Source organism: Eptesicus fuscus, chromosome 13 (genome assembly GCF_027574615.1).
Source record: "Eptesicus fuscus isolate TK198812 chromosome 13, DD_ASM_mEF_20220401, whole genome shotgun sequence".
In the NCBI taxonomy this organism is placed as follows: Eukaryota; Metazoa; Chordata; class Mammalia; order Chiroptera; family Vespertilionidae; genus Eptesicus; species Eptesicus fuscus.
This window is the reverse complement of record NC_072485.1, coordinates 68,447,483-68,470,213: the sequence shown is the minus strand read 5'-3', so window position 1 is coordinate 68,470,213 and position 22,731 is coordinate 68,447,483. Positions and strand designations below refer to the sequence as shown.

Here is a 22,731-nt window from a genome sequence, read left to right as displayed (position 1 = left end):
AGCTCTTTAGAGGGTCCAAATGCTACCCTAGAACACAGTTCTTCTGATTCTAAACCTAGCTCCTTCTTTTATGTATGCCATCTCTTCAGGCGGAGGTCAAATGCCCAATCCAGAGACTGGTCTCACCCAGAACTTGTGCCCACAGTATGGTAATAATGCTGCCAATGGCCTTAATTCACATTCTAAATTTCTTCCTACCACACTTCAGTTCACCCCCAACTGACCCTTTAACCCCCCATCTTGGCCACCCCTTCTCTCAGTCTCCTTTGTGGGCTTCCTCTTCCTCTAACACGAAATGTAAGTGTATTTTGGGATTTTGTCCTGGAACCTTTCTTCCCAGTGTCCTCACTCCTCTTGGGAGCTCTCATCCACCCTGGGGCTTCAGTTACCATCGATGTACTGAAGACTTCTGCACTTGTATCTTAGGACCAGACATTTCCTAAATTTCAGAATCATATTCAACTGCCTGCTAGACATCTCTACTTGGAAATCTCACAGGAAGTTCAAAATCAACGTATCTAAAACTTCATTAATTTCTTCCTTCAACCTTCTCTTCCTCTTATAATCATCACCTCAGTAAAATTTCCTTTCTTTCCTAAATAAACTTCAGAACAATTCTTGATGTTTCCTCCTCCACCTCAACTTCCTAAATCCTTCTCAAATATGTCCTACTTTCTCTCCTCACTGCCACTACTTTACCCTATGTTTGGCTTACTTAAACAGTGGCAGAAATTTAATTAAAAACATGGGTCAGCCTTGCCTGGGTTCAAATCCTGGTTCTACCACTTGCTAGCTGTATAACCTTAGGCAACATACCTAATCTCTAAGCCAGTGTTTTTCAAACTTTCTAAACTGTGACCTTATGGGCAAAATTTTTTCCTCTAATGCATTAGAATTTGACCTTCAGTTAACTCTCCAGTTCTGTTTTCCTGGAAACCCAACAAAGGTAAGAATATCAACTATGTTACCAGGCAACATTGCTTATGGTGAAAATGACCCCCATTGCTAAATCAAATCTTTTTTTTTTTTTTTTAAATATATTTTATTGATTTTTCACAGAGAAGAAGAGAGAGGGACAGAGAGCTAGAAACATCAATGATAGAGAAACATCAATCAGCTGCCTCCTGCACAACCCCCACCGGGGATGTACCCGCAACCAAGGCACATGCCCTTGACCGGAATCGAACCTGGGACCTTCCAGTCCGCAGGCCGACGCTCTATCCACTGAGCCAAACCGGCCCCGGCGCTAAATCAAATCTTAATGGCGAGATCTATAAATACTTGGGACACCATACTTTCGGTTTCCCAAAGTGGGGTCATGCTTATAACTGGGCATGTCCATTGCAGGGACCTTGAAAACCATGCCTATGGAATCGTTGTAAGATACACTGGCTTCTGTGAGGCATAAGGTTTCTATGGCAGAGTGGCTCTCCCACTGCCCTGATTTCCCCGCCTCTGAGCTACCCCTGGGCAGCTGCGGAGACTGCATATGGCTACTGTAGGGACGCGCATTAAAGAAAAATGGCTGATGCTGAGAAAGAGCTGGTTTCTGTCCTGCATCGTTCTAAGTAGACTGTTGCCAATGTGGCCCCTGGCGAGTCTGAATGTTCAGCTTAATTTAAGGTGACCCTGTGGTGGGTGTTGTAGTCATATAGCAGGAAATACATTTCACACTGTAACCAGTATACACACATAGACATATATCTCTGTCTCTAAAAATAAAAACTTCATGAAACAATCCTTATGTGCTATGTACTCCAGTTTTTCCATTATGTTTTGTTCACTTTATTTAAAAACTCTGCATTTAATCCACTAAATTGACTTCACAGCCAACTAATGAGTCATAATCCACCATTTAAAAAACATGGACTAAGCCTTAGAGTCCTCACCTAAAAAAGAGCAACACCTACTTTCATACGGTTGCCGTGAGGATTAAAATAGATAATCCACGTACAGTGCTACAGTCAGTGGCATGTAGCAATATTCTCTATTGTTGACAGGATTCTAACTGTTCTTCCTCCCACAGGTCTGACCACCTCTAATCTATTCTCCACACAGTGGCAAGGAGAAATTTTCTAAAACAAAAATCTGATCATGCCAAGAACCTGTCTGAAAATGCTTTCATGGCTCCCCGCTGTTCCTGGGATAAGGCCCAAATTCTGACACAGCCTATATTGCTCCCCAGGCTCTGGCCCAATGGGCTTCTCCAGCCCCACTGCTTACTCTAGCCCGAGGCCCACTGTCTCAGCCACACCGAATCCAGTCTGGTTCCTAAGCTTCCATGCATTTCTCCAACCCAGACTTGCGTCTGTGTTCTGTTCTCAGCCTGGAGCATTTTTATTCTTCCCCCAAAACTTGGTCAGGCTGACTTTACTAGGACTTCAGGTTTCAGATAGAATGTCAACTCTTCAAGGAAATGTTCTGTAATATTCTTAAGAAGGAGTTGGGTATCCCTCCCTAATAGACAGTGTAATTGCCTGTAATGTGTCTGAAGCTCTGAGGGCAGGGAACTGTCTGTCTTGAAAACTGGCATATCCATAGTGTTTAGTCCCTTTTTTGAAACACAAGGTATTTATTAAGAATTTATCTAATAGCCTGGCTGGTGTGGCTCAGCAGTTGAGCATCAACCCGGAACCAGGAGGTTGCGATTGGATTCCCAATCAGGGCACATGCCCGGGTTAGGGGTTTGATCCCCAGTGGGGGGCACGCAGGAGGCAGCCGATAAATGATTCTCTCCCATCATTGATACTTCTATCCCTCTCTCCCTCTCCCTTCCTCTCTCTGAATTCAATTAAAAAAAAAGTTTTAAATAAATAATTTATCTGATAAATGATTAAAATCATATAGGCAGTTCATAAATCACCTATGGCAACTGACCAGAAAACTCCTTTCTCTTCTCTCTTTGCCTGAAACTTGGGGCCTCAGATAGGAATACCCAACCTTTCCATCAGGCAAATCAACTCCCCCTCAAGACCCAGACTGGGCCAATCCCGACACTCTGCCATGAGAAGGTGAGTTCAGCCCAACTGCTAGGAATGCTCTCAAAAGAAGATGGGCAAGCTGTGCAGACCTGAAGTCTAAATCCTCAGAAGCACGGCTCTGTGTTTAAGTGTGGTGTTCAGTGCCATCACTTTCCAGAGTAGAGCTGAATGGTTTCTACTAGTTAGTTTGGCTGTTGTTTCCTTCCCTGCTCTCCTTGGCAAATAGGGAGGGAAAAGTGGTATTTATATTCCTTCCCCACTGGCAGGCAGGTATTCGCTAACTTCTTCCAGTAAGTTAACATTATAAGTTTAAAATGGTGTTATCTTCATTAAATTTAGGGAAATTTCCTTTCCTTACATCCCCCTGCTACTGCCACTGGTCGCCGTTAAGAAACTGCGATGATAAAAGAAGCTTCGTCACGGTATAGACATCAGCAGCTGGAATCTTTAGCTAAGAGGGATCTGTCTACAGTGGATCTGACAAGAGCATTACAGGCTGTGCAGAAAGTGCCCTCAAGGATTTCTGTCCACCTAACCCTTACTGGCGTGTCAGTGGTTCACTCACCTGTGGAAGAAAGTTTGGACGTGGAGTGAGTCTAGGAGGAGGGATAAACTGTGGTACTTTGATGGGCTGAGGAGGTGTTGCCTGAACCTGCTAAAAAATGAGAGCGGTAAGTAAACCAGAGGGGACAATAAATGTTCACTATCAAAGCATCACTGTTCTCTGCATCAGACAGTATTTTCTCTGAGCTTTCACTACAGAACTAACCACCTCAATTAACACTCTCCCACGTGCATGCTTTACCCCATAGAGTGAACCAACCACATTTGTTCCCTCACATACCTAATGTGCAACATGCAGGCTCAGCAAGCTTAGGCAATTGCCTTTGACACTCAAGAACTTTTGCACTTAAGTATTTTAAAAGTCAAGACTGGATCCAAAGTAAAATCAAACTGGCCTCCTGGCCAAATGGGCCCTTTCCTAACATACTAGTAGAGCTTTGTCTAACAGAGAATGCCTTTATTCCTATAGAGAAGTTTCTCACTCTCAGCACCTGGCTGAGTTATCTGGTTGCTTCTCTAGAGATTCCTGGGTTTAAGTAGTGAAGCTTCCTGTCATTGCTTTCTAGTTTCACTCATCACTGGTCATCATTCAAAAGCCACCACGAACTCTTAGCTGCCATTATAGGAGCAAACTTTTAAACCCCAATTTGGACATCCTTCCCCAAGATTCTGAGAACATCAGTTTCCAAATGATTTACCCTAGAAATCTCAAGAACAATTTTGTCCAGTACTTAGTGGGTGATAATTTCAAGGTATAGTGAACTGTAAGAATTCAGCAGGGAGTTTCCCAAAATCAGTAATATGGCACCAGAGTCTCAGCATGCAAGTTTCACAGGCTGGGCCGTGGACAGGAGGGAGAGGAACACGAAACAGTGTGCATGTCCCTGTGAAGGACATCCCCCCCTCAAGTCAAGTCAGACTTTGATCTCCAATTATGCATGGAATGGGTTTTGGTCTTTGGTGTCAGGATACCTCTATAGCTACTTCTGAATAGACAGTAGGAAAGCCATAGTCCCTGGTCAGCCCCAAAGGATAGCGTGATGGAGATGAAAAAATCCAGCAGGAGAATAAAATGGATATACTCTGCAAATGCATATCCCTCTCATGTGGGCACATGAGTAGCAGCTGCTGGCTTACCAGAGTGACTGTGTTTTTTGCCACAATTTGGACAGCCTCTGCCCCAGGCCCAGTGACCTTACTAGACGTCTGGAGGTTGACTGGTGTGTTCTGCACATCAGTGCTGAGCACAGCCTTCTGACTGTTGATGGCGGTCACCATAGCAATGGTAGGTCTCTGGCCCACAACAGAGGCAGGCATGGTTGCAGTTGCTGCTTTCAAGACGAGAGGTAGTGTCTTTGTGGTAATCATAGAAGCTGTAGTTACAGTCTTCTAGGAGACATGGAGAACAGATATTAGGACACTGAACTGTGATCCTAATAAACAATATCCTGCTAACCCCCAGCAGAAAACAAAGCAATTAATTCTCATAATCAATCAAGTTCCTCGGTATAACATTTCTTTTGTGTACACAGAGCACACGGTTACTACAGAGAAAGATGATTTCTAGTTTGCAAGCGTTTTCAAATTTAACGTTAGGCTCACAGTAATAACTGCAACTAATATGGGCACAAGGTTTTCAATAACGAGTGGGGTGGGTTTACAGATACAGAATATGAGTGCATCATTTGGCTTTTCTAATTCTTAGCTTGCTCTCAATTAATTTAAATTTTGTAGAAGTTTCCAATCAATGAGGAACACACTATCGCTATCCTTAATTGCTACGATCTCATCAATAGGAAGAAAGCCATCGTGTGATTCTGATTATCTGCCATCTGTGACAAAAGGCAGGGATAAAAGGACAGTGTGTGTGTGTGTGTGTGTGTGTGTGTGTGTGTGTGTGTGTGTGTGTATATATATATATATGTTTTTGTGTTTTTTTTTGAGTGTCACTCTGGAGAGATGGAAGGGAACCTCATATGAGGATTAGTGTAATTGTTGCCTCAAAGGCAGTAAATCCCAAGCACCAATAATAAAACCAACTAGTATAGTAAATGCCAGCTCTTGATACCAAAGGGACCTGAGTCACTACCTATAATCTTTACTGTGGAGAACTGCTGCAGGAGTGACCAAGGTCAGTGACCAAGGTCCAGTGAAACGTGACAAGGTGGAAACAAACACCTGAGTTTCAAAAAGCCTCCCAGATGAGAGGACGGAAGGAGGTGAGAGGCTTGACTGGTGCTCCATGACGGCTACTGCAGCTGTGAGGCTGTGTTCTTACGCTTTCCACCGGAGTAATTAAAGGAGCCAGGCACACAGCACAGAGACCATCTAGTGCTACTAGTCAGTCACTCAAGGTACAGACACCTCAGGAACATGAAGTTTATCTGGTACAACTTGCTGGTTCTGACTCTGATACTACCCCACCTTTTTCTTCTTTACATTTGCACTGTCCAATTTGGTAGCTACTAGCCACAAATGGCTGTTTAAATTAAATTCATTAAAACAAAATAAAATCAAAACATCAGTTCATCAGTCACCTAGCCCATTTCAAGTGTTGAGCAGCATAGGTGGCTCGTGACTACCAAAAGGGATGGTGGAGATTTCCACCAGTGCGGAAAGTTCTGTGGGATAACGTTGCTCTAGACAGTGAGAAGGACCCCACTCTCCCTGAATCAGATCTGGACAAATTCCCTTGTGAATTTCTCTTTCAGTGTCTATGTAACTACTTGTGTATTAAGTTGCTTGGTTACAGGCAATTCTTTATTTCCATTTTCTGCCTTAAACACATATACTAGTATATGTATGACCTAATCTTTTACCATCTTTTTTTTTTCTTTTAACCAAAAATTTAATGATCTGGCCTGATCTATCCCATCATAGCCTAATCAGCAATCATGATTAATGCTTGTCATCAAAATCACCCAAATCTCTGTTTCCTCTTCTCTGAGCCAACAAAACAGGAGTGGCTTATTCTCCTTGCCACTGCCTCCTCAAACGTGAAATGAGAGCGAAAGGGGAACACTTATATGTATTTTAGGGGCTAGCAGGCCATCTACTCTCTATCAGGGATGAAAACCAAAGAAAAGCTAACTGCTAGTTATCATTAGAAATGTTACTGTAGTGCCGCAGAAGGACTGACTTTACATTGCCAGCTATTTGTGGGTGTGTTTTTTTGTTTTGTTTTGTTTTTGTGTTGTTGTTTTTTTTACCAGCTATTTGTAATAAAAGTTTTTAACTCAGTGTGATGTTAGCTCTACCTTTCAATTTAAAACATATACATACAAAAAACTTTTGAAGTGGTGAACAAATCACATCTTAGAACTACTATGGGTTATGTAAGTAAAGCTCTAATCAGAACTCACTGATGAGATTTTTTAAAGTGTGCATGTTGTTACTGCTTTAAAAGAGGTTAATATACTTTTTTCTGAAACATACTTGTTTCAAGTAAATCTCAAACTCACCTGAATTATATACTTACCATTAACTGCAACACTTAAAAAACACAGAAACCTAACAAGCTTGTTCACATCTTTAGGTTAGCATTTCTATTCTACTTTATTTGGGTGTGGCTCATTTTACTATATGTATTCTAGCAGCTATATAACTCTTTCTATACACAGGCACAAGACTCAGGACTATATGCATCAAGGAAAACGTTTTGGAGAATATATTTACTATTTACTGACACCAGGTATTGACACAGGTATTATCTGGATATTTACTCCTGCCCTAGTGCTTCTTCTATTCGAACTATTAAGAGCATAAACCAATCTTGGAGTGTTAGAGTTTAGATGACAAAGAGACTCTAGAGTTTTGAAATTCAAACCTAATGAAAACCTCTGAACTGTTCTGGCAGGAGGAAAAAAGACACAGAGAGGAAAGGTACCCAACAACAAAGAAAGTTATGTCTATGGAAACTGTCTGTGGCTGGCCAGTGCAATCCCAGTATGACTGCCTTCCAGAGAAGATGCAGCTTCCCCACAATTTCATGAAAGGGTTCTTTAATTCTGACAAAACCCGAACTGCATGAACTAGAAGTTAATACAGAAATACATGGCAAGAAGCACTAACTGCAAAATCCTTTTCATTTATTTTTTTATTTTTTGTTCAGTTATTATTGTTCTATATCTACAAAGCATGAGATATTGATTGAAAACATACAGACTCCAATGCACAAATCAGAACTTAGAGTTGGAGTTAAGAGAACTGGTCCTCCTAATCCCCCCCACTTTGGTACCTGCTAACCTGATTTAGAATAAAACACTTCCTTCTCCCTGCCTATGCTGTGATTGCTACTTACCAGTTACCAGAATTGTGTAAAACACTTAGGAGAGTACCAATATATAGAACTTCGATATTCAGTATACGTTATATACAACTTCTCATTTGTTCTTGACCTCATGAACCTTTAATGACTCTCTATAACTGCCAAATTCCCAAAAGTTTTGTCGTGCATTGGAGGGTTTCCATAAGCTAGTCCCTTTATGGTTTCATCTCCCTCTCCACTGTTTCCTGAATCCACACTCCAGGCACATCAGCCTCCTTTCTATCCCCAGGAATGCATTTACTTTTTTGACTCCACCCTTCACTGTGATGTTCTATCTCCCGCTGCTCATCACTGAAATTTCACTTGTCTGTCAAGGTCCTGCTCAAATGCCACCTCCTTTGTGAAGTACTCTCTGTTCCCTCCTCTCAAAATCACTGTCCTCTGGTATTTTCTCAGCTCTTTCATTTTCTTCTTTGTTAGCTGTTTTCATCTTCTCTCCTTCTCTAAAGTTTTTAAATTCTTGAAGATAGAAATTCTGTCTTATTTGTGAATCTATCCTCTACATTGCCTAATATAGTACAGACTCCGTACATATTTAGAGAATGAATGAAAATTACAGTATACCAGATTCTAGGCAGGGACCATTATCTTTGTATACCAGAATCTAGCACATAGAAAGTACCCAATAGATACTTATTGGTTGTTTATTGTAAAAACAAAACCCAAAAACCTAGAGGATCTTTTTGCTTTTAACATTAAACATTTGCATTACATAAAATAAATAATATACTAGTAAAACAAGCTTAACCAAACCAATCAACTATATTAGGTGGGCTTCAGGTGGAGAGATGCCACACACACTGTTTTGGGGATAGCCCTACACCCCTCCCTATCATCACCTCAAAGCAGCACATAACTCAGATCATACCAGGAAGGGAATAGCTATTGTAAGTATTACTTAAGCGTTTTCTCCAATTTGTGTGACATGGAGTGTTACTTGAACAGAAAGTTTTCATGGGTAAAGAGAGAGAATTTCTACGTACCAAGAAATAATGAAGTCTACCACTTTCCTTCCATGTGAACACTTTCTGATCAATCTGTACTTTGGAAAGGGAACAACCTAATCCAACTCTTTTTAAAAGTCCAACGAAGTAATCTGGTAAGCAATCTTTCAGAAGGAATACAAGTCCTGGTCTGGGGGCTTCAGAAATCAGTTTGAATACCTAATTTTCAAATAACCTCTGGGTGGAGATCAGGGTAAACATTCTGCTGGCTGCTCTATTATCTGATTCACAACAGGGATTCTTCCTTTTCCTTTTTTGGCATTTTATATAATTTCTTTTCTTTTCTTTTCTTTTTGGTATTATATGGCAGTACAGAAGAGTGATGAATAGATTTTTCAGCCAGAATATCTGGGTTCAAATCTTGGCTCCACTACATACGACCTACATGATTTTAGATAATTACTTAATCTCTCTGTGTCTTAGTTTTCTTTCTTAAAAAAAAAAAAAGAGAGAGAGATAAAAATACAACACCTTCCTTATTAGAGTTTGAGTGAGGATTGTGTACATTATATATACCATATTTTCTGGCGTATAAGACGACTGGGCGTATAGAAGATTTTCCTGGGTTAAAAAGTCATCTTATACGCCAGAAAATACGGTATAAAGCACTTAGGAGAGCACCAATATATAGTAATCTTTATTAAACGTTAACAATCTTTAGTAATCTTTAGTATTTTTATAAGAAATGCATTCTTCACTTGCAAAATGAATGTACATAAACCTTTCCCTTTACATATAAAGATACAGTGAAGACTTGGTGTTGATGGGTCAGAGATATCCACACTTAGGATTCAAAAGATCTAAGTCCTTGAAATCATGTGCAAAATGAGTGTATTAAGTGTAAATGTGTATTTTTCTGAGGAGGGGATCCATAGCTTTCAACAGAGGCTTAAAGGGATCTGTGACCTCCAAGGATCAAGAACCACTGCTCAATTGTCCCATTTTAAAAGCTGTGCCACTAGTGTGGCTCAGTGGTTGAGCATTGACCTATGAACCAGGAGGTCATGGTTCAATTCCCAGTCAGGGCCCATGGTTGGGTTTTAGGCTCAAGCCCTGGTAGGGGGCATGCAGGAGGCAGCCCATCAGTGATTCTCTCCCACTGTTGATGTTTCCCTCTCTCCCTCTCCTTTCCTCTGTCTGAAATAAATAAAAAATATATTTAAAAAAGCTGTGCCCATATTATATATAAGTGTGTGGAGATCAAACTTGAATAATTTTCTTACTAGTAACTGAATATCGTTCCCAAATATGTCCTTTTGTGTGTCTTGGTTGCTTCCCTATTCTTACATTATATTCTAGCTTAAATGCCCTTTAAAGTAAAATCATTTGCACAGCTACACCAAGTTAGAATGTTATTAAGCTTCTACTTCTTGGTGCTAGTTTTGACCTGCAGCTTCCATTTTAGATTTCCTTCTGTGTATTAGAACAGATTCATATTCTCATGAATATGGACTTACAAATGAATATTTTGTTTCTATGAATAATGGAAATATATCACCCTTCTAAATGCTCTTTCTACCTGATCCTGTAATATCTCCATGCCTAATTGCTAAGAATTACAGAAAAACAATTCCAGAGGAGGTGAAATCACACAGACTTTTAGAACAAGCTCAAATATTTCCAGAAAATGAAAATAAGACGTTACTTCTGTTCTTATATTGAGAAGCAATTTTTCTTTGTCACTCACTACCTTTCCCTCCTTCTTTGGACAGTTGGAAAATGATTTAACTTTTGCTCCTTAGTAATGTTATTTCCCTCTGCAAATCAATTTCAAGTGGTTCCTATCCCAGTTATAATACAAGGAACCAAAATAACCTTTGTGTAGGGCTGGTTGAGCTTAATATAGCCTGAAACAGGACCTCATTCCACAGACCAATAGCACATCCACCCACAACCCAAAGCCTGCAGTGCTCCTCCCACACTGTACCTGTGAAGCGGTCAGGTTGGGAGAGGGTGCCGCCGACTGGGCGTGGTGGTGGTGGTACTGCTGTTGTTGCTGTAGCTGCTGTAGTGGTTGCTGCTGTGCTGTTTGTAGTTTGTTTTCAGATTGTGGCAATGGCTGTATTTGGAACTTGTCTGGTTGTTCCTGCTTTACTATCAGGTTCTTCCGAAGCTGTTCAACGACCCTTTTCTACCAAATGAGAAAAAAAAGAAAGAAGAGCTATCAGAATATTGTCCTACCAGCTGTATAGAAATATGCAATAATTATATGCCTCTGACATCTTTAAACTTTGTTACATCTAAAATTTAAAGATTCGACAAATGAGGAGAACCTATGGCATAAGAAACATTTTATGAAGGGAAACTGAGGCACGCAGGTGGGAAGAAAAGCTAACGGAGGTCATGCAGCAGAGCTCAGCTTTCTTTACTGTATTAACTGAGCATGCTAGGCTGGAAGGGCAGTGTAGTAGAGCATAGCAGTGAAGACACGACTCTGGAGAAAGGCTGCCTCAATTCAAATTTCAGTTTTGCTACTTACCAGTCACATGACGTTGGTCAAGTTCCTTAACCTATCTATGGATCAACGTCCTGTTCTGTAAAGTGAGGCGACTAACAATATCCTTAGGATTCTTACAAGTACCAAACCAGCTGCTAGCTGTAAGTACTCAGAACTATGATTGGCACATTGATGGTCATTTTCCTTTTTGCATCTGTCTACACAGATACTAGCCATACTAATTTTGTTAATCAAATGTCATGCATCTATCCCAGATTCAAATATTAAAGACTTTTAAACAAAGAAACCCTGATCTTAGAAATATGCAATATAAACAACAGACATTCTAAATCACTGAAAAGGGTAACTCATGAGCCGGACTTCTTTGCTGGGCCAAGATCTGTAGAAATGCATACATTTGTTTAGGCAGAGTAGGGATTTAGTTACATGGGATGAAAATTTTAAATTAACGTTTGCTGAATTTTCTAGACCTGTTCAAATCCAAGAAAACGAGTACTTGGATACCTTCGTTACTATAGAATACATTTCAACAGAACGTAAGCTGCATGAGGGAAAGGACTTTTGCTCACAACTATACTCTGTAGCTAAGTCAATGTCCTCATTCTCTTCACATGACACGTAAAGTGATGGGTCCAAAGACCAGCAAAAGGCTCAGAGAATATATAATAACCATCTGGGGCCAGACTTGGGCTCCGACTCTCCTGGCCTCATGGCTGGAAGTATAAGCAGCACCCCTCTCATTCACTTTCAAGTGAGTTCATCAATTGAGGTTTGTTATTTCTGACAAAACTAATTGCTATTTTCTAATATAGATTATGAGTAGAGAAAAAGAAGTAAATAAAAATCTTTAAGTAAAGAGTTAAATGAAATCAGAGAGCCAAGTTGATTTCAAATTCCTGCATATGCTTCTAACCAACTTCATTTGTATTCTCTAAAGAATCCAAACCTGCAGGCTATAGGCTTAACATTGTTTGAATATTAAAATATTTACAAAATGGATTTTTAAAAACTTTAAGTCAATACAAAATACATTCTTGAGAGAATTTTAAATATTTTTATTATTGATTTTTTTGGGCAATGAAAATATCATATAAAGGCCAATGGAGGGGGGGAGAGTGTGCTGTACTATATACTCTACTAGCACTTCCTCTTTCTGTAGTTAAATATTAAAAAGAAAAGAAGGATGCAGAGTCCAATGTCTCTGTAGAAACCATCTGCAGAATAATAAAAATGCAAACTAATAAAAATATCAAATGCTTATAAAAATTAACTTTCACGTCTCAAGTATAAATGGCAGAGTAATTGAACTGATGTGTCTTAGGAGAGGTGAAAGTAATAGTAGGGGTGTTACGGATAATTCTGAGAATCACAGATAGATTTCATTGCCTGGTGACTGCCAGACATTTAACAAATAAATAAGTATTTAGAGTTGCTTTTACCCCCCCAAATATATTAATCAGCATTAATCAAATAAACTAACAAATATGTAACATAGCAGTGAGATAAAGGGACTCAAAAAACCCACACACAAAAAAAACAGCTCAAATCAGGAGGAGGAGAGAAACCAGGAGGAAAACACACACCACAAATGTGACAGAGTAAACTAAATAATTATTATACCAGGCATAAAAGGAAAGGGTGTTTTTTTCCTTTACAGCCATCCATAGGAAATACAGTGTTCTCTCTCACTGACTGCCTAACTGGGGTAAACTACAAGCAAGAGACAAAGCCTGGAACCCACTCCCAGGGCTGTGCACAGCAGAAGGGAACAGTAGGGGAAAGGAGAAAGGGACGCAGGCTAGAGTACTTTGCAGCCATATGGCTGGAGCAAGGTGATGACCAATCAGAACGAGCATGAGAAAGTGGGAGTCAGTGAGTCACGCTGCATTCACAACCAAGCCTGTGGAACTTGTGGGGGCTGGGATAGGGGAGGGTTCAAAATACTTGCACACTTACATTAGTCCTGGAGAGGAGAAAAAAACACACAAAAAAAAGGCAAGAGAAGAAAAAGAGAGCTGTGTAGATTGGACATGGGTCAGATCATACAAGCTGGGTGAATTTTCTGTGAAAGAGGGTCTGGTATGTTTCAGAGTGCTGCTCAGAAACGCACGGCCACTGCACCCCTTGCGCTGTTTACCGAAAGATTAGAATACCAAGCGTGTAGTTGTGCATGTCTGTGAAATTTTTTAAAATCAAGATTTTGGGGAAATGCTGACGCCTTCTGTAACTCAAACCTCTCTCACTGCAGATTGAAAACCAACCATCTAAAGTCAAGCAAGCTCTGCCACGGGGTGCTGTTCAGGTGTTCGGAGGCCCTGCACACTCTGAAGGACTGGCTCATAAGGGAGGTGGTTGGCTTTTCTACGTCTAACAACCCAGACTTGTTCTAGTTCATTCTGGTAAACAAAGTCACAGAAACTCCAGCAGGATCCTGATCTGGGTCAGGACCAGTTTGGGTGGCAGCAAGAGAATAAAGCTGTAATATTTTATAAATCTTAGCTGTGTGGTATCAGCGAAGTTGTTAAGTAGCCTCTCATCTCTACAGAAAGTGAGCCTATACTTTTACTATTACATGTTTTTTAAAATATATGTATTTTATTGATTTTTTTTTTTTTTTTTTTACAGAGAGGAAGGGAGAGGAATAGAGTTAGAAACATTGATGAGAGAGAAACACCGATCAGCTGCCTCCTGCACACCTCCTACTGGAGATGTGCCCGTAACCAAGGTACATGTCCTTGACCTGGAATCGAACCTGGGACCCTTCAGTCCACAGGCCGACCTTCTACCCACTGTTTGTTTGTTTTTTCAAAAAAAGTATATTTTTATTGATTTCAGAGTGGAAGGGAAAGGGAGAGAGAGATAGAAACATCAATGATGAGAAAGAATCACCAATTAGCTGCCTCCTGCACACCCCCTACTGGGGATCGAGTCCTCAACCTGGGCATGTGCTCTCACTGGGAATCGAACCGTGACCTCCTGGTTCATAGGTCAACGCCACTGTGCAACACCGGCTGGCCACTATTACATGTTTTAAACAAAGAAATCAACTTCTGTGGTCATTAATGAACGTTCTGTTGGCATAAACAATTTGATATTTTCAATGTTATTCATATATCAGGCAGAACTTTAAGTGTAGCTAATTATCTTGGAACATTATCCTGAAGCTTTGCCATTCGTCACTCACTAATAAGTTAATGAGAATAAAAGAGGAGGGAAATGAAGAAAATGGAAGAGGAAAAGCTGGAGAGAATGATGGCAGAAATGAGGAAGAAAAGTTAATAACTTATCATCTTCACTCCTTAATATAATCAATGGGCCAATGGGCCAGGCTAGCATCACCCCCTTCAATCCATTTGTCAAGACCTGCTCCATCAACCCACATGCAATCCTGAGCCTCGGACTCCCTGGACCTTCGCATCACCAGGTTTCATCAGGGCTTGTTCAGGCAGAGGAGTTCACAGAACCTCTGACACTTCGAGCCACAGTTTCTGAGACAGGTGGTCACGTTGGTCAACATTGTGACGTTCAGTGATACTATCAACATGTTCACCTGACAGCAAGGCAGATCCCAAAGAAAAATACCGAAGTTTATAGGTCCAATTCAACAGAAAATCGGGTTCCTTTTCTCCTAAGTCAATCATTCCACGTTCCATGGCCTGGGTCAGCACAGAAGAAAGACGAGAAACGGAAGGACAGCCCCCACCCCTCCAGCCCAGGCACCAGTTTACTTCTATCAACCTCTCACAGATTCCAGAAAGCTTCTCCTGAAAGGCCTCCCAGCCCACGGCCCTGCCCTGTGGGATGCCAGTGCTCTAAGGCTCTGCTTTCCTCCGCAGCCTGTCACTCCACTTGTCTGTGTTCTGGTTGACATTATCTGTTTTATATCAATTATGAGGGGACCACACCCACTCAGACTTCTTGCATAGCACTGCCTTAAAAAGTCACCCTTTTTCCCCTCCATGAATCAACCATAAAATCTGAAAATATAACCTTTACCCTTCATACCAGAGGCTGATACTAATAATTTTTCATAAATCCAGAAAGTCAAGGACAAATCTTACCCATCTTTATACCTAAAAATGCAGTGAAATTTTTTTCCAGGTCTTCAGACTCACCAGGTGCTCAAAGGTAACTAGAGAAACTAAAATGGCGAAATTGTGCAGAAAAACTAACGTGGCGAAATTTACACTTGTTGATGAAGTCAGAATTTACTCAAAGAAACCAAAGTTTCTATTGTTCGACTGAAATACCATCACTGCATTTATGAGCAACACCAATATTCCTCAACGCTGAAGAGGCGGCAGGAGATACGATGACAGTCTTCAGAAGGCTGCCACACAATGATCAGCCTCTAAAGCAGCGGTCGGCAAACTCATCAGTCAACAGAGCCAAATATCAACAGGACAACGATTGAAATTTCTTTTGAGAGCCACATTTTTTAAACTTAAACTTCTTCTAATGCCACTTCTTCAAAATAGACTCGCCCAGGCCGTGGTATTTTGTGGAAGAGTCACACTCAAGGGGCCAAAGAGCCGCATGTGGCTGGCGAGCCACAGTTTGCCGACCACGGCCCTAAAGAACAGGGAATGTGTTACTGGCATAACAATGACAGTTACGATCCACAGTAAAAGGTGTGTGCTACTAAATTAAATGAAGATTCCACCCTTTTGTGAAATAAAACAGGGAAAAGCACTAAGCTCGAAATCAGTTCCCTCCTAATGCAGCAGGTGGAAGCCCGTGGGAGAGAACGCACTGGCGCCACTAGGAGGAATGCTCCAGGGGAAACACTCGGGCCGGATTCCGAAGAAGAGGAGGAGGCATACCGGGGCAGCAGCTATAAAAATGTACTTGGTTAAAAAGACTTGGGCTTTACTTGTTTTGTAAGGTACTACAAGGTTTTCTCCAAACTCTCCAATATTCAGTTTGGGGGTTAGAATGAACAAATAGCTTCTAAAAGAGATATGCCCTTTAAAACGCCACCTGTTTGACAGAAGCGGTATCTACGCCTCCTCTATACAGTGAACTGTGTATGTTGTCCACTGGAGAGGATTTGTTTTGCCTTGGAGAGTTGGGAACATAAATAATTACTTTATAGTTCTGCAAGGTGTCATGGAATTTGTACAGTACAATATAAGTGAATTAAGGAACAGCAGCAGTTGGAATTATCAGAGTTTATTTTCGATAAAGTTCAAAATTCTCTACATGGATGCTTAAACAGATGGTGGAGAATGCATATGTCATGGTACTGATTAGACTTTGGCTTACTTTTTTAATTAAAAAATATTCTTGTGGTTTACTCTTCCTTCAAAACACACACACACACACACACACACACACACACACACACACACGGATATTTACATCAATAGGTTTTACATCCCATCCACAGGAGAATAGAGCTTTTATTCATATCAATGGGATTTATATTCCATCTCCACAGGGGATTAGACCCTTTACTTGATGGCCTGATTGAAAGGCAGTTTGCATTCTTATTTAGTTCATTCACCCTCTAATAGGTAAACCCAAGCCCACTCTCCCCCAACCCTGATGCATCGCTATAAAAGACTGCTAGGACTGCTATAGTCAAACTCCCACCAAAATGTAGGGACCCTTCTAAGAACCTGGGCATTGCCTTTAACTTGCACCAAACAATAGCTAACTAAATGTGACTTATTTCTAATGCCAATTATATTTTAATCACTTGATTTTAACATCTAGTCAAACATTTTTATGTTAGTTCAAACTACTTTTTTAAAAATGAGAATTGCCCAAAGTACAGGATTAAGAACGAGAAAGCTACCTGTTGCCTTTTGATCTTAGAAATCAAACACATTGGGGAATATTTCCCTGTGTAAAAATATAGGTGCAGTCAGATTTCGAATGTATGAAATGGATGTCCAATTTAAATGTAACCTGACCCAGCAAAGACCCTAGATACAGTAATGAGGACAGCAGAAAAAAACATAAGAACCATTTATAATCTGCACAACTTAGCTGCTTGCTAATATAAAAAAGTGCCTGAATCATTGTGTTTGTATCACTCAATGAGATATGACACGGAGGCTACTATTAGTAAATTCAGCTGCAGTTCAGCAAAAGGCGTGCCCTTCTGTAACCCTCTGTTACAGACGTGCACACACCACCAGCTTGTCATTCACCATTCTAAGGCTCTCCCCACAACTTAAAAGGCAGCACTGCCTTGTTAATGTCGGCTGTCCCATGCACTGCAAGATTCTCTCATTGCTCTGCCCTGAAGCTGCTGTGGTTTTCCGTACAAAAGAATTATGATTGAAAATGGCTGCACAGTAGCTGTCCCTGACAAGTGGGATATGAAAATACAATTTAAACACAGTAACGATCCTAAAATGGGAAGAGAGGAACAAAACTAAAAACCCCTATCATTTTATGGAACACTGCTCAGATAAAACAGATTGTTTTGCTTACTCCGAGCCCTGGGTACAATGTGACATAATGCAGGAAGCCCTCTTTTCACAGAAACACGAGACAGAATCAGATGCTGAAAGAGGCAAACATAATAGATTACTTAACTAAATTCTACACAGAATGCATGTCCTAAGACATGAATCAATCATTTCCTAAGGTGAGAATACTGTTTAACAATCCTAAATTCTGCAGTTTTTCTTAAAAGATAGAAATGGTATTAGGGCAATATACTAAGTCAGGCAGGATACACCAGGTAGAAAATATTCTATGGTGAAATTTAACATTTTCTTTACATTTAAACAAAAGTAAGTCTTATAAATCACTAAACTAACATTTTGAATTGGGAAGTATTTGAACAAAAAGTACATCCTGAACAAGACACTCTTGCTACTTAAAAACATAATGTTTATTATTTACTGTAAAAGCATAAACACATAGATTTAAAAAGATTCCAAGTCTCTTAATTTCACAAAGCATTCACTTTTTCAGTAGTTTAATTTATCACGGAAGTATTTGTTACAATCACTTGAAGAGAGAAATGAAGTGTTACAAATTTACTTTCTGACAAGACACCACATAAAACAACGAAGAGGAAGAGCAATTCCATCACCTCATAGGCTGCCAGGATGAGTGAGGGATGGGTAACTTCAGGGATTGGATCATCCAAGACACGTGACAAAGGATGATTTGCACTGTTCTGTATTTAGTCAGGTTTTCTGCATCAGAGACAGAAGAAGCCTGCACTCATCTTTCAGAAATTCAGAGGAGGCTTGCTTTTTTGTTTTAAATGGTCAGTACCAGAAATTTTATTAAAGAGAGAATCAGCAAAATAGAATCATAAACAATTTCTTAATGAATAAAAAACATTTGGTTAAAATTTTAAGTATTTTATTAAATCTCAAGTGTAAAGAAAATAATTTTTCACAGGCTATGAAAATAACCAAATCCGATAGACAAATCTCTATATGAATATTTAAAGTATTTACACATGTGCATGCATGCACACACACACTCCAAGCTTCAGGAAATGTGGAGCGGCTGCAGTAAAAATGATTTGTTATTTTTATCTTCTTTTAGCTTATTTCTTAGTAGTGAGGGGGTAGCTCACTCTTTTACTATACTGTTCTCCAGGTTTCACACTCAACAAAATTACTGAGATGCAGGTTCTTAAGGAAAGAGAACACAGAACTGAATATAAGAGCAGTCCCTTGATTAAAAACACACACAAAAACAACTTTATTTTTTAGAGCAGTTTTAAGTTCACAGTAAAATTGAGTGGAAAGTACAGAGAATTCCCATTTATCCCCTTCTCCCTCACCTACAACCTCCCTAACTATCAACATCTCACCAGAGTGATACATTTGCTAAAACTGATGAATCTACACTGACACATCTTTATCACTCAAAATTAATAGTTTTACACTAGGCTTCACTCTTACTGTTATATAGTCTATGGGTTTTGACAAATTTATAATGACATATTTCCATCACTGTAGTATTACATGAAATAATTTCACTGCCCTAAAAATTCTCTGTGCCCTGCCTATTCATCCCTTTCTTCCCCAGCCTCTGACAACCACTGTCATTTTACTGTCTCCATAATTTTCCTTTTCCATAATGTCATATAGTTAGAAATATGCAGTAGGTAGCCTTTTCTGATTAGCTTCTTCCACGTAGTAATATGCATTAAAGTTCCTCCAGGCCTTTTCATGTCTTGATAGCTCTTATTTCTTTTCAGTGTTGAATAATATTCTGTTGTCTAAATGTACCACAGTAGTTCTCTTGATTTTTAGATTCAGTCTAATGTGGCAGCTGGTGAGTTCTAAAATGGTTACAATAAAAATGACAGCAATATCAGGTAGATATTACCTGCCACCTAGGATAATGAGGCTCTGAGCATCTAAGTGACTTGACCTAGGTCTCAAGTAAGGGGTAGAGTCAGACTTAATAGTTCTAGTTTCTGATATACTAGTGACCTGGTGCATGGATTCCTGCACATTGAAAGACAATTAATTAGAAGGTGGCTGGCGGGGTGGGACTGGGAGAGACGGACAGGACATGCCCTGGAGCCAACCTCCCGTGGTCCCTCCCTGGCCAGCCGCACCTGGGGTAGCACCATGGCTTGAAGGGAGTGAGCGGGGTCCCTCCGGCAGGTGGGGTCCTTCAGCCTGGCCTGCAGGGATTGGGCTGAAACCAGCAGTCCGACATCCCCCGAGGGGTCCCCGAGTGCAAGAGGGCACTCTGCAAAGTTGCTGTTGTACAGGGTGTGGAATGCAAATGCAAGTGTGCAGTAAACCAGATTTGGGGCCAACAGTGCCCCAGAACAACATAACCCATGGCCCAAGGTGGAATCATGTAGCCCCGCAAGGAATCGGGCTCCCTCCTCTCTGGTTTCAGGATGCCAAGTCACTGTAGCTCGTCAGCTCCTGCACTGTCTGCCCCCTGGTGGTCAGTGTGCATCATAGCTACCAGTTGGACAGACACTTAGCATGTTAGCCTTTTATATATATAGACTAAAGGCCTATTTTTGCACCAGAGGGGTCCCTTGGCCTGGCCTGCAGAATAGGCCAAAACCGGCTTTCTAACATCCCCAGAGGGGTCCTGGTTTGCGAGAGGTGCAGGCCAGGCCAAGGGACCCACCGGTGCACTATCAGGGCCGGGAGAGATGCAGAAGGTTGGTCAGCTGGGGAGGGATTGTGGGAGGGCTCCAGGGAGTGTCCGGCCCATCTCGCTCAGTCCCAATCAGCCAGACCCCAGCAGCAAGCTAACCTACTGGTTGGAGCGTCTGCCCCCTGGTGGTCAGTGCACGTCATAGCAATTGGTAGACCAGTTGACTGTCTGCCCCCTGGTAGTCAGTGCACATCATAACGAGAGGTTGAGCAGCCTTAGCATATCATTAGCATATTATGCTTTGATTGGTTGAACGGCCGACTGGTCGACCAGACACTTAGCATGTTAGGCTTTTATTATATAGGATAATTCCATACCCCCACCTACACACTACACAATAGCACAAAACACAAAAGAACCTAAAAAAAAACCCTAATTAATATATATATACCCATTTTGCTTTAGAAAAAATTAGTAGAGAGGCAGTATTATGCAGTAGAAATAATACAAAAGATCAAGAAATATGGGTTCTGGTCTCATATCTGTTATTAAACTAGGTTTGTAACTTTGAGTAAATTATTTACCTGATCTTGGTCTCAGCTTCTTCACTTGGGCTCCAACATTCTCTTCTGCTTAAAATTATATGAATCTCTTGAATGTCAAGAACACAATCTCTCTTTTTTAAAACATTTTTATTGATTTCAGAGAGGAAGGGAGAGGGAGAGAGAAATAGAAACATCAATGATGAGAGAGAATCATTGATCGGCTGCCTCCTGCACACCCCCTTCTGGGGATCAAACCGTGATCTCCTGGTTCATAGGTCGATGCTCAACCACTGAGCCACGCTGGCCGGGTAGGAATACAATCTCTTAATCTACACTTTCTACCTCTATAAATAAGCACTGAAAACTAATACTCATAATGATCCTGAAATACTATAAAGAAGCTAAATCATTAAAGGATGGTTTCATTCCGGGATGGGAATTCACACAAACAGTGGTCAGGCAGGTAATGCATGTGAATGAAGCTGGCCAGCTATGACATAAGGAGTGATGGGGACTAAGGTCAACTGGAGAGGCAGTGCCTTGTCTAAAAGCACTAATGTAAGAATTGCTTTTAACATTTTGAGTCAAATAAAATACATTTGCTGGTTAGATTAAGCCCACGGGCTACTAGTTTTCAATCCCTAGGTAGTAATTACACTGAACTGTAGTTACTAGGAGAGGAATCGACCATAACTTTGAAAAAAATTCAACAATAAGAGGTGAGTCAAAAAGGATTTCAGACAACCAGAAAATTAAAATGGCTTACTGGTTGACCTAAATTTACCACCATAAAAGACTGGGGTGTGACTTTTAGTGGGAAGAATCACAGACAGACATAAAAAGCAAGCATTCAATGGGGACTGAGGAGACTATGGTAAGATACAAGGGAGACAGATAACTATATACAGAATACAAAGGTAAGAATGAAAATCTCAGGAATAGTATGTTCCATAATTGTGCTGACTTTATCAAAACAGTTTCAAGTACTTACAGATCATTTAAACCCTCCCACCGTGTAACACTGACGTAAGAATGAGCTGGAATCAGTTTCTCCATCACTGAACCACAGCTGTCTCCAGGGCTGAAGAAAGCAGCTGTTTAAACAGCCGCATTGTAGAGGTCAGAAAAATGAAAACTACCTTGTTGAAGCTGCCCAGGGAATTCGAGTAAGCAAAATGTAATCATCAGATTTGGAATCCAACCAGAACCCTACAAACATCTCCTGCACTTAACTGGTTCTTGTTTCTAAGTACTCTGATTTTTCAGAATCATTTCCTTTACATGATTAAGAAGAAAGGAATTCATGTTATAAACATATGGATTACATAGTAATTTTTCAAGAATTCTGTTTTCTGAGTAACCCTAAATGAAACATGATGGTACCATTTTCCACAAATATTTTCCTCATGGTGTAATTTTTTTTTTTAGCTCAAGTAATCATACAATTATACACTCTTTACAATCATAAATTTTCACACCCTCTTATCAAATAAGATTCTCACAATTGTGTGAGGTGGATTAAGGCAACTGTGATGCCATTGATTCAGACAGGAAACTAAGGCATGTGGTGACTGCTGACCAATCGAAGCTGCACGGTTACCTAACAGTAAGCGGGGCATCAGAATGTGGAATCCCTACACTCCGGAGAACTATCTGAATGAAGCTCTGTTCACTGAACAAAGAACGGGCTGGAGCTCATTTGTCTGAGCCAGCTCTTCTGGGGCTGATAGGAGGTTGGGTGATATCCAAACGGACTGACTGAATGTACAGTACACGGGTGTGGGGAGCTGAGGGGAGA

General features: G+C 40.6%; 1 protein-coding gene across 5 annotated transcripts in view; it reads right to left on the bottom strand.

The window, feature by feature from the left end:
- Nucleotides 1-22,731, bottom strand: part of PHF21A (PHD finger protein 21A) — a 161,827-nt gene that overhangs the window by 24,145 nt on the left and 114,951 nt on the right. For 3 of the 5 annotated variants that reach the window (XM_054724600.1, XM_054724604.1, XM_054724603.1), the window contains exons 8-10: nucleotides 10,804-11,007; nucleotides 4,683-4,934; nucleotides 3,547-3,636 (exon numbers count right to left, since the gene is read on the bottom strand). In XM_054724600.1, coding sequence (XP_054580575.1) covers nucleotides 3,547-3,636; nucleotides 4,683-4,934; nucleotides 10,804-11,007 — 546 coding nt within the window. The remainder of the gene's footprint in view (nucleotides 1-3,546; nucleotides 3,637-4,682; nucleotides 4,935-10,803; nucleotides 11,008-22,731) is intronic. The other 2 variants (XM_054724601.1, XM_054724602.1) reach the window with 2 other exon arrangements.